This window comes from Actinia tenebrosa, unplaced genomic scaffold (genome assembly GCF_029948245.1).
Source record: "Actinia tenebrosa isolate PJP-AT-01 unplaced genomic scaffold, QUT_ActTen_1.0 PGA_scaffold7__59_contigs__length_16204524, whole genome shotgun sequence".
NCBI lineage: Eukaryota > Metazoa > Cnidaria > Anthozoa > Actiniaria > Actiniidae > Actinia > Actinia tenebrosa.
This window is the reverse complement of record NW_028292584.1, coordinates 2,500,950-2,512,998: the sequence shown is the minus strand read 5'-3', so window position 1 is coordinate 2,512,998 and position 12,049 is coordinate 2,500,950. Positions and strand designations below refer to the sequence as shown.

Below are 12,049 nucleotides of genomic sequence, written 5' to 3'. Positions count from 1 at the left end.
ATACTTGCAGTCCAGGTGTATAATATGACATATTATTATATGACCGTGAATCTTAGAGCCTGGACACTAGCAAATCGAGCAATCTGATTGAATAGATCGCATCGCGGACTGGTCTAGATTCTCCGGTATTAACCGGTCCGATCGGATATTAATCTTACGGCGGAAACATTTTGTCCTTTTCAATGAAAAGTGGTCATATAATAAGACTCTTATCAACCGAGCTTGGTCGGTCTGTACGGGATAATCTTGACCTCGGTCGGGTACAGACCTCGGTCAAGATTATCCCGTACAGACCTCCCGCTCGATTAATAAGATCTAAGTATTAGTGTGCTACACTTGCAGTCCATATAATATGACATGGTATTAGTCTTTCTTGTATTATTGTTATTTTTTCCTCAGTATTATATAAACCAATCTCGTACGCAGAGTCCTCCAGGTGCCATATCTTGCCATATATTACCAATATTAGCTCATTCTCTACTTTCACATCCCCATAATGCCTTGCGTCTTTGGGGGGTAACCAATCAAAAAACTGTCCCAATTTGAAAGATTTCTTAATTGAATTGATACTATACCTGCTTTTATCTGTACAATACTGATTATCAGTTTATTCCAAGTTATTTTTGCGTGTACGGATCATGAAGAGTTTTGGTCTTACAGAAAATGTATTGACTTAGGAAAAAAATGTTTAAAATTCAGTACCTTAAACGTCTTCAAGCTTCTATCTTTTTCTGCTTTTTACTTCTTCATTTTATTTTTGGATACCAAACAAGGTATTGTCAACATTGTCTGATCAGCCTTCAGCAAAATAAGTGGGTTTTTACCCTCTGGTTACCCCCCAAAGACGCAAAGTATTATGGGGATGTGAAAATAGAGAATTGGATTTTCCCAGGCACTCTCGAACAAGAAGTGTAGAGTGCGCCTGGGTCCAGTGGTATATATTAACATATTTACAACGCGGGATTTCTCAAATTTACATTCGCTTTTCTTCGTCTTCGATCTATGTTATTATTTTATGCCATTGGATTTTAATCTATATTAACTTCGAAATGTCTAAAGGAAATAAAAAAAGGAAAATCGGAACTGTCGAGAACCCAGATATTCGCCGTCTTTTAACGACACCCAGTCCACAAAAGACACCAAGTCCACAGAAAAAGCGACCAAGAATTCCTCATTTAGACGGGTCTTCTAGCAATGACGTGGAAGAATACATGAGCTGGAGCAAAGAAGAAGTCGCCAGTTATCTCGAAGGACAGGGATTAGCCGAGATAGGTCAAATCTTCAAAGGTATAGAACATGATTTACGATGCAATATTTTGAAAACAATCCACGAGGCCAAACATTTACGAAACGAAGTAATCAGTAAATGTAATCACTTGCTCATTTAAGCTTAAGTCTTATCGAAAGATGGGTGTTTTTTTTCTTGTGTGTCTATCTATTTCTCTTAATTAAGGCTGCAAATATTCTATATTACATCGTAATTTTATTTTTAAAATCGAAAGTTATTCGAGGCTTTCCCGCCATTTTTAACGCTGACACTACCCCGAGTGCCAGAGGCCTGCGTGTGGGGTTTGGGACTCAAAATAATGACTGTCTCAAAGCTCGAATTCTGATTGGATTATGGCGTTCCTTATATAGAATAATCCAATCAGAATTTGAGTTTTTAATCAGTTATTATTTTAAATCCCGAGTCTTCGTATTCTCGGAAAGAATAATAAATTTCAATATTCAAATAATGAAACCATTAATAGAACCTAGGGGGGTACCCTTGAGCCATTTTGACTGTAATAACAATTTATTAATAATATATCTAGAAAACAATGTAACTGGAGAAGTTCTTCCAACATTAAATAAGTCATCATTGCAAGAATTTGGAATAAGGTAAAAATGATAAAATAAAGATATCCAAATAAATATATGAGTATAGCAGCTATAGGCTATAGAAAATGCAATGGAATATTTGTTTATTCAGTGTTAATGTAGCGGGGTCGTTTATAAATTAAGCACATGCGTACGAGCAGAGCCTGTGTGTGGAGCCCATCCATTTCCCATGCGTGGGGACCCTGAAAAACTTCTGGCCTGTACTGTAGTAGAAAAAATTGACTTTGAAAACTAAAACAATGGCAACTAACTCACATTTTTGACCTACTTTTCAAATATTGTTTGTATCCATTTATTTCACAGATTAACATGTATAGAGTAAAAAAGATTGGACCAAAGGCTTAAATGGTGTACAACCTCCAGCCTCATGGGCTATTGACTTGTAGACTATTTGGATTGTGGGTCTAATTAATGTGGGTCTAATTGCTAAATAGACATTTGAAATATTTTTGAGTGCAAGTCTAGTCTTTAGTTAATTGATTCTATCTTTAGGGATGAAGAAAAGGTCTCAAGAATTGTGGCTTCACTTGGACTATTTAATAAGCCATCTACATCAATATCACAGTCAGTTAAACATTATCATAAGGTAAAAAGGCAAAGCAATTGCTTTCTCCTTTGGGAAATGCAATCTCTTATGAAATATGACATTGTGTACCTGCCTTATATTATAGTTGCTGTGTAACATTTCATTTTGTTATAATATACCAACTGTCAAAGTCCATTTTCCTGTTACTCTGATTGGGCAAGAGGGCATCACCTGAATGTGAACAAGTTTGGATGCTTCCCTGGCAACGGCTCTCAGCGGGCAACAATATGTTGTTAACTGGTAATAAAAATACCAGAAGTAATTTTCCTGGAAATGTGTTCTTTATTAGATAACATGAATGTATTAAAATAATCATCAAAATATTTAAAAATGATAAAAAATAATAAAATAAAAATTATATTATTTCTGTTTTATCTTATGGGACTAAACCTGTTTAAACAAAAACAGTGTTCTGTATTAAATTAATAACAAATAAAACTATGATAAAAATTTCAACAAAATATTTTAAAAATTTCATCCTATGGGTCTAAACATCTAAACCTGCATAAATAAGTTTGAAAAACAGTGTTCTGTATCAAACAAGAAAGTTGGGTATTGTCTTAATGTTAATTTTTTTATGTACAGGTTTTTAATGATCCAGTTCATGGTCACATTGAAGTGCATCCACTCTGCATCAAGATCATCGACACACCACAGTTCCAAAGATTAAGGAACATTAAACAATTAGGTATGGAACTATGAATCAGTTTAGATGTTTTCTTCATTCTTTGTAAGTTATTTAGTGGCCCTGTTATCTCGAACCTCCTAGGGAATGGAGAAAATGTTCAAAATTAATACAGGATACAAGATAACAGGGTGGTTTTCAATGGGACCCTACCATATTTAATAAGCCTCGAAATATCTCCTCCCCACCCTCCATTTTACCAATTTGCGATTTCAGACCATGTGTCATTCTTTTGAGAATAATATTCTATGTTTAAAGGTGCATCCACATTCTTCTCAACTTCAAAAGGTTGAGAAGAATTAGGTAAGGAAATTGTGAAAAAATATAAATTCTTTTTAAAAAAAAAGATACTCTTGGGGATGACACATGGTCTGAAATACAAAACATTGTGTCCCAACTAAAGAGGTCTATTAATATTTATAATGATTGTTATTTTTGACTCTTAAGGTGGATGTTATTTTGTTTTCCCTGGTGCTGCTCACAATAGATTTGAACATTCAATAGGGTGAGTACAAATTACTTGAAACTTTTATTATTTTGATGCATTTATGATCCAGTAATGCTGGTTTGCAATCATTCCCAAGAGAATGAAAAAACAAAAACACAGCGGCCATGTTGGATAAAATAACAAAAGAGACTAAAATGTTCATCCAACATGGTGGCTGTGAAAACCATGAATTTTATATTTCATTTGTTAATATAAAAAAATTGAGAAACATCAAATTAGAACAGAGTGAAAAAGAAAATTGGCTGCCAAAATATGTCTTTCAGACAAAATACATGTAGTATATTTTTTTTGGCCAGACACTCAACTTCTTGGCCAATACAAAAGAGGATACATACTTGGATGTGAACAGACTAATAATATTAAATTCTTTTTGTAAAAACGATGTTTTACAATGATTTACAAAGTTTTGCATGCTGATTGGTTATTTTTTATCATCAATTAGGGGACAGAGCGTGCGCTCTTTCCTGGGTTGTTTTGATCACTAATAAAATTAAAAATAAATGATAAATTTTTATTGTTTTTGTTATTGCAAAATTCAACAATTACGCCTTGTGGATCCACACTACTTTGATAAAATGAAAACACAATAAGCCTGAAGCGAGATGACGTTTTACCCCCGACTCTATACCATAATAGTTTTTAAAATTCTTTCATATTAAAATTTTTGATTCCTTACAGAATACAGGAACAATAGTCAATTAAAGAACAAAAGCAATGTGAAAAGGATTGTGGGCTAGAGACAGGGGTAAAACGTCATCTCACTTCAGCCTTATTTATCATCAATAAGAGGACAGAAACATAAAAAAATGATGTCTATTTTTTCAATTGTTAACATCAGGACATCATATCTGGCTGGAAAGCTTGTAAAGAGCCTTCAGAAAAGACAGCAAGAATTGGATATAAAAGAAAAAGATGTTCTGTGTGTTATAATTGCAGGGCTTTGTCATGATTTAGGTAAGACAACATTCTAGTACATTCCAACTTTATCAACTCTAAATGTCTTGGGAAGACACTTTGAGAAATTTTAATTTTTAATTCTTAAAAGAAGAGAGTTGTTTTCTCTAACTCTGCAGATATTTTTGATATTAATTAATAATAATAATAATAATAATGTTAGAATTATAAATTAATATTAAAAATATTATAACTAATATTAATAACAATAATAATAACTAATATTAATATTATTATTATTATTGATTATTATTGTTATTAATATTAGTTATTATAATATTTTTAATATTAATTTATAATTCTAACATTTTGTGGTTTTTCCATGGATAAATCTGTTTAATTTGTAAATAATTAATAGATTAATTTGTAAATAATTAATAGAAGGATGTTAGCTTTTTCTGAGTTGCCTGATTAGGTAGATACTGACAATTATTGTAAACATTATTAATAAGTGATGTGTTATTCACTGAATTTATTCCAGGACATGGACCATTTTCACACATGTTCGACGGGCAGTTTATTCCAGCTGCAAGACCTGAAATCCACTGGAAGGTTTGTTAACCTTACCTTTAATCAGGGCATACCGATAAAGGGGGGTACCTTAAATCAGGGGCATAGTGATGAAGGCGGGGGAGGGGGGAGGGGGCATACCAATTAAGGGGAAGGGAGGGGGCATAGCGATGAAGGGGGGGGGGGGGGGGGAGTAGGCTGGACCAACTTCCAGGATCTTAAAATAACTGAGGTCAAACTGTGCTGTGTTGCTACATCTTCAAATATTTAGATTTTCAAGTCACTCGGATGACCACATTAATGGCGGTCCCATCTTTCCACACTTCATCATTTCTAACCAATATAGAAGGGACGTAAGAGAACCAATGAGGACGTAAAGAAACCCTGGCAGTGACCACCCTCAGTGCTTACACCTCATACTAACCATCTCTCATAAATTCATAACTCATTTTAAGCGCCTTTGATCATATCAATAACGAAGAAGGCACTATATGAATCATGAATCATCAAACTGGCGCAGGACTTTGTATGTTGGTATAAACTTGGACAAATTAGGCTCTCTGGCACCCTTCAACCAGGAATATTGTTGTGAATGTAATTTCCCCCCTGCAGCACGAAGAGGCAAGTGTGGAAATGTTCGATTATCTTGTGGACTCCAACAACTTGAAACAAGAATTCGTGAAGTATGATCTAGATCAGCAGGATCTGACATTCATTAAAGAGCTGATTGCTGGCCCACGTGGTGACACTCCAGCAAGAACTCAGGTATGAATTGGAATTGTTTCTACACAACTATATTTTTGCCGCATGTCAGCTTTCTATATGTACTTCTCTTTCTACTCCCCCTCCACCCCAACACGACAGCAAGCAATTCAGTCTATCTTTTAGGTAAACCATATCAGTTATGAGAGGTAAATGGATTGAGAATTCTTTGGCGGGCTTTTTATCACGATCGAAACAAATCATATTTATCTTTTTCAAGTCCGGTATCCTAAGAACCGTGCGTTCTGATTGGCTGTTGGAGCGGGCAATATTTTCTGTGTCTGACCGCGGTCTGCTATCCCGGGATAGCGGATTGCTAAATACCAAAACGAGTTATAAAAAGAAGCATAAAAGTAAATGGAAAAAAAAAAAAGTTATTCACCGTCTAAAAGTTAGTCTAGTGAGGGAAATACTGCGTACCATCAGGACCTCGTCAGAGAGAGAAAGAGAAAACTATAAAATAACTACTACAAATGACGTGACGTGTACGTTAAATCTAGAGGAACAACATAGGTGGTTATGGTATAATTTCTAATCCAGTCCTTTTCTTATAGGACTGGCCTTACTTCGGTAGAGAAAAGTGCAAGAGCTATTTATATGAGGTATAGTTGGTTTACGATATTTGTAAAGATAATGAAAAAAACAAATGACGTGGCTGACATGTTAGGTGATGACGCTAGGGATTATGGGATTACGGGATACCCGAAGAAAAAAATGTAAGATATGGGATAGATTTGAGCCAAAATTATGGGGTACGGCAGACAAAAAGGAATATGCATAGTCTTTGCATTAGCCAGTCAGTAAACAGTAGTCGTTAGATTTCCTTGAGACATTTGCATTCTTCTTCCCCCCAAGATTGTGGCCAACAAGAGGACAGGCATTGATGTTGATAAGTGGGACTACTTTGCTCGCGACTGTCATAACCTCGGCATCAAGAACTCTTTTGATCACAAGTAAGAATTCTACTGGTTGAACACTTGCTTTGAGTACAAACATGTATTGTATTTTTGGTTAGATTACTTTCTCATAGTTTACCATTCTCAAGGGTAGCATAGCAATAGTGCACTCTCCTCTCATCTTTGGAGCCTTGAGTTCGTTGTGCCTTGTCTTGCGCCATCTCGCAACCCTTCTACAGCGCCGCAAATTTAGGATAACGACCCTTATTGCCCTTGAACAGGAGATTTATCAAGATGGCTCGAGTTATCAACGTAGAAAACAAGTTACAGATATGTGTACGAGACAAGGAAGCTGGCAACATCTACGATATGTTCCACACACGGTTCTGTCTGTTTAGACGAGCTTATCAACACAAGACTTCCAACATCATTGAAACTATGTAAGTATCAAGAGCTCCTCATTAATTTAGTCTAAGGACTCACTGTGATACTGACAGTTATATAGAACAGTTTTCTGTTCTAGGGCAGACTACAGAAACAATACAATGCTTCTGAAGAAATAATTTCTAAAGTTACGAACATGGTTCATTGTGGTCTAGGTTCTATCATCATCATGCCTTATATGGGTTGTGCTGCCAAATCAACAATAGTCCCTTTAACAGTTCCCTGCACCATCTTGAAAAGGTAGCCGTGCCTTTGCATCGAAGCGAGACGAACGGTGACCTTGCAATGATAGAGACCTTTTTAAAACCTTGAACAATTATTCACGTCTCTATCATTACCAAGCTCACCGTTTGTCTCGCTTCAATGCAAAGCACGGCTACCTTTCAAGATGGCGCAGGGAACTGTAAAGGGAACTATTCAAATTACTGTATGGGAAATCTTGAGAGACTGGTTCTGGCAAACGAAATGATTGCTTTGTTTTTTCCATATCTTTTTGTCCAAAGGATAACCGAAGCCTTATTGAAAGCAAATCCGTATCTTCTATTTGAGGGAAAAGACGGGTAAGAAAATCCTCTGTGCCACACAACTATGAAGTGCGTCGCCTGTTACTGATGTCATAACTTTTCGACACGTTAACCAATCAGAAAGCTGTACTTTTTTATTTTTAAAGTGCAACCACATGACCGAAAAATCCTTTGAGATACTAAAAACAATGAAACAGCCGCCATCTTAGTTGATCTAACAAGAAAAGGTTATTAATTATGAGAAATGCTTGGTTTAGTAAACCAACATGGCGGCTATGACGTAACACACACCCCAAGAATATACGTGTGAATGAAATGAGCCCGCGTTTTAATCACTGAGTTGGTCCTGTCGGAACTCATATGGGTACATAGTAATGGTCATTCAATTTGTACGTTTTTCATCTCCAATGTAGAAAAAAGTTGAAGATGTCTGAAGCGATAGACGACATGGTGGCTTATTCCAAGGTAACAGATCAAGTCTACTACCAAATACTTCATGACAGTGATTCACGACTAGAAGAGGTATGATTGTTTTATAAAACCACTGGGAGCCCAACTTTGTTTTCCCATATAAGTGAAATCACACTTAAAATCTCCAGGATATACTTTTCCATTGATATTTCATGACATATAGAACATGTCTTTATGTTGTGTTTTTTTCCTTTAGGCTAAGAAGATTTTACAGTTGATTGAATGTCGATCGTTATACAAGTGTATAGGACAAACCATCTTGAAAAAGCCGAGAGAAAAAGTAGGTGACGACATTATTGTGGTCAGCGGCTTAACTTAACTTAAAATCTTCTCGTTATTCGAGTGCGCGACAAACAAGGACAAAATCAAAAGGAGAACTGGGGCGAATACTAACACACACGCGCGGTCCTGAATTTCTTGTTCAATATTTGCGCCTTGTATTTTATAGCAATTGAGGAAATTGGGTCAAGTTCTAGACCACTTTACCTTGGGCGTAATATTTCCCCAATTCATACAAAGTCATTGTTGAGAATAAGATTCTTTGTTTGAGTTGTGTCTATATATCATGTCTTTTCATGCGCAACCGTTAAACATAGAAATTATTCTCAAGAGAATGACACGTGGTCTGAAATCGGAAAACATTACGCCCAAGGAAAAACAATCTATAGACCTATTCGCCTCGCTTGCATGATATTAAAAAACAAACAATATTTAACTTTAGGCTTTGTTTTAAACAAAACCGTTCCTAACAGCTGGTATAATACATTTACTGTATTGTGCTTCCCTTGGCTTCGTAGGAAGAGGCACACGATATTTCTAAAGACATCGCTGACAGCGTACCTCCTGACATGGCAAGAGGTACACAACTGGAACCAGACGACATTATTGTTCATGTAGGTGTTGCTATCAATTTATATCTATTAGAAAATCCTTCAAATTTCATCGATACCCTGAAGCCACCTCCGGGCTGATCTAAGTCAGAGCATGGCTAACTATACAGGCGGAACTTTGAAACAACCTCTGGGCTGATCAAAGTCAGGGTATGGCCAACTCACAGATCGAACCCTGGAACAACCTCTGGGCTGATCAAAGTCAGGGCACAGCCAACTCACAGATTGAATTGGAATTTCGCTTGTTAGGCCGGAGAACCCGAAGAAAAAACCCTCGAATCAACAAATTGACCTCACATACTCTACTCACATCTAAAGTCCCCCCTTATTATGTAAAGTGAAGCTTCTGGTTCTTGTCATGATCAGTCCATGCTTTCTGCTTCGCTGGGAATCGAAATGTCATCTTACTTGATTTACGTTCTTGTATTGCAGTTGATTACATTCGATTATGGCATGAAAAACCAGAATCCAATCGATAATTTGCGGTTTTACACAAAGGAAAATCCTTCCCAGGCCATGAGATTCAGAAAAGATCAGGTCAGAACTTGTATTGATTTTCTTGCTTGTCATGTGGTGCTCAATCTCGCTCCTGGAGCCTGCGTTCCTCGTGGCCAGCGGCTAGAAACACGGAAAGGTGCCGACGAGGAGGAACACAGGCTCTTTGGAAGACTGTGTAAGATATGTTTTAGAATGTTTTTATGAGCATCTTATGGTGTAGTTATCCTATTTCTTCGACTGAATTACACCAGAGAAATTGTGTTCGTGTACATTGGGATGGCATTAGTTTCCCACAAAGCCTTGGGGCTAGCCTATATTGGGTCGACGCTAATGACGACTGCAAAGTAAACTAGGATAGGATTGGCGTCGGCAAGAGTTCGTATCGGTTACGATTTTCCGAACATGCGCAATACAGTCATGCTCCATTCGAGAATGTGTCGTGTGACTTTCGTCATTTGTTCGCAGGTTTCTCGGCTCCTACCCGAGTCTTTTGCCGAACAACACATGAGAGTCTACTGTCGCAAAAGGGACGAAGACAGCATAGAGAAAGCGAAAGCGTAAGTGTGATAAATATTACCTTCAGTTTGAACTTTATAGTTTATCCTAAAATAGACATTAAAATTTGTGAGACCTAAGGGCACGGCAAATTCACATGGCGATTTTTCGGAGAGAAGAGAATTGAAACCCAGGTGGAAAATGCCTTGAAGAATATGAGAGATGCAACACAAAACGAAAGGGAAGTCACGAAAGGGGAACCAAGGGTATTATAACGGAAGTGCACTCGCTTCTCATCTCTGGGTTTAGACTGCGTAGCGGCCCTCAATAAATCGTCTCCCAGGTTCGACTCCGCATCACGTGACTAGAGCTTGTTGGGTCTCCCTTGATCCCAAGGTTTTTCTCACGTTCTTTGGACTTCAAAAAAGTAAAAATGCATGGCACTTATGGAACACACTGTTTAACGTTTCCTTTTCAGAGCGTTCTTCCAATGGACTCTCGGTCAAGAGTGCACCACGCCCAAGGTATGCTAACTGTCCTAGTTCGGGACGCCTGTCATTCCCGTTGAGGATTATTTCTTTATTCAGCCAACATGCATAGGAATGTCTTATTACAAATTAAAAATATAGAAGTAATTCTCAAGGGAATGACAGGTAGTCTGAAATGTGAAAAGGTGCTGTTACACTAGGCAATTTTTCTTGCAACTCGTCTCGCATTTCTGTTGCGCGATAAAAGACAGTGCGTTGCAGTTGCATCAACATGGTATGTTAGATGTTACATTAGACTGTAATGTTGGGGTAATAAATAATTTACGCCGGATGAAATATCTTTGTCACAACAAATCGTTGCGAGACAAGTTGCAAGACGAGTGTTACACTAGGCAATGTCTAGAAATTTTGTTTCGCAAAAGTAAAATTCATTTCTACTTCTCACAACGGTTGCAGGCGACAAAATTAGGAGGCACTTTTAGTATGTTACAGTAGACAATTTCCCGATTTGTCTTAGTTGGGAGTGGGGTGGGGTGGGGGTAGGGTGGAGAGGGGAGGGAACGGGTAGTGGTAATGAATCTGTGCACGCGGTTTCAAATATCTAGACAAATCTTCATTGTATCTGGACTTTTTCTTTCAGTTTGGTGGTTCCCTTGCCGAACTAACGCCAATGAAGTCTACAACTGCTGACGGCCAGACCGGAGGAGTCGCGCAGAAGTTACAATTCAATGACGAAATTGAGTTCTTTTAGAGAACCGGTTCTAAACATTTTAAATAATACAATTTAGAATAAACTCGAAGAAGGAATGAATTAGTTTATAGTGCTTGTCAAGAGTAATCTTCGTCGCGACGAAGTAGGTTTTGGTAGACGTCAATCAAGGCATTTCTATTACATTCCATAGTCACGTGTTCCTGTGAAAAATGCCATGGAAAATCTTTGATTGACGCCTGCCAAAACACTGTTTATAATCTAGAATGATCTAAAATGAGATATATAAAGCAGCATGAGAGGACCATCTACTTCATATTTTAAAAATCGTTAGTCGCGTTAAAAATGTCTTAATAATGGAACTAATACTAGGAATATTATTTGAAATTGTTAATTAAATAATCTTAAAAACAGTTTTCTGGCTTGTAATCTAGAAACAATAGGCTGCTATTGTGACTATGGGTGGATGCAATGTTTACAGTCACACTCGCTCATGCGTCCCTATCGATATTCAAACATTCTTTTTATTATTCGATGTTTGACTTCCATCTTGCTGTGGAACTTGCATTAATGAAACAAACGTAATTTTCAATCCCGGCCTTTACAGTATTAAAGTACCTCCTCAAAATGTTCATCCGTGATTGGAGTTATTGAACAAAACATCACATCAACAGATCAGTTTTAAATGGTAGCTACAACTGTAGAAATAATTTTGGCTTTGCACGAATCTGTGAAGAACTAAATAAAC

The 12,049-nt window shown here is 37.1% G+C and overlaps 1 protein-coding gene across 2 annotated transcripts; it reads left to right on the top strand.

The window, feature by feature from the left end:
- Nucleotides 1–973: 973 nt before the first annotated feature.
- Nucleotides 974–11,714, top strand: LOC148905335 (deoxynucleoside triphosphate triphosphohydrolase SAMHD1-like). 2 transcript variants are annotated; one of them, XM_089039876.1, is made up of 19 exons: nucleotides 974–1,287; nucleotides 1,815–1,881; nucleotides 2,374–2,467; nucleotides 3,053–3,155; nucleotides 3,600–3,657; nucleotides 4,499–4,614; nucleotides 5,096–5,166; nucleotides 5,737–5,889; nucleotides 6,441–6,488; nucleotides 6,742–6,839; nucleotides 7,064–7,222; nucleotides 7,730–7,786; nucleotides 8,164–8,272; nucleotides 8,418–8,501; nucleotides 9,019–9,114; nucleotides 9,544–9,648; nucleotides 10,075–10,166; nucleotides 10,583–10,628; nucleotides 11,233–11,714. In XM_089039876.1, exons 1-19 carry the CDS (start codon nucleotides 1,050–1,052, stop codon nucleotides 11,341–11,343), a joined length of 1,905 nt encoding a protein of 634 aa, XP_088896002.1. In that variant the 5' UTR covers nucleotides 974–1,049; the 3' UTR covers nucleotides 11,344–11,714. The 2 variants fall into 2 exon arrangements, with proteins under 2 accessions (XP_088896002.1, XP_088896003.1); XM_089039877.1 differs by lacking the exon at nucleotides 5,737–5,889.
- Nucleotides 11,715–12,049: the final 335 nt, after the last annotated feature.

Bases quoted from the DNA above. Each gene is read 5' to 3' on its own strand.
- LOC148905335 (XM_089039876.1), top strand. From the start codon at position 1,050: ATGTCTAAAGGAAATAAAAAAAGGAAAATCGGAACTGTCGAGAACCCA. The intron at 5,167-5,736 runs GTTTGTTAACCT...TCCCCCCTGCAG, and splicing joins GACCTGAAATCCACTGGAAG to CACGAAGAGGCAAGTGTGGA. The intron at 8,502-9,018 runs GTAGGTGACGAC...TTGGCTTCGTAG, and splicing joins TGAAAAAGCCGAGAGAAAAA to GAAGAGGCACACGATATTTC.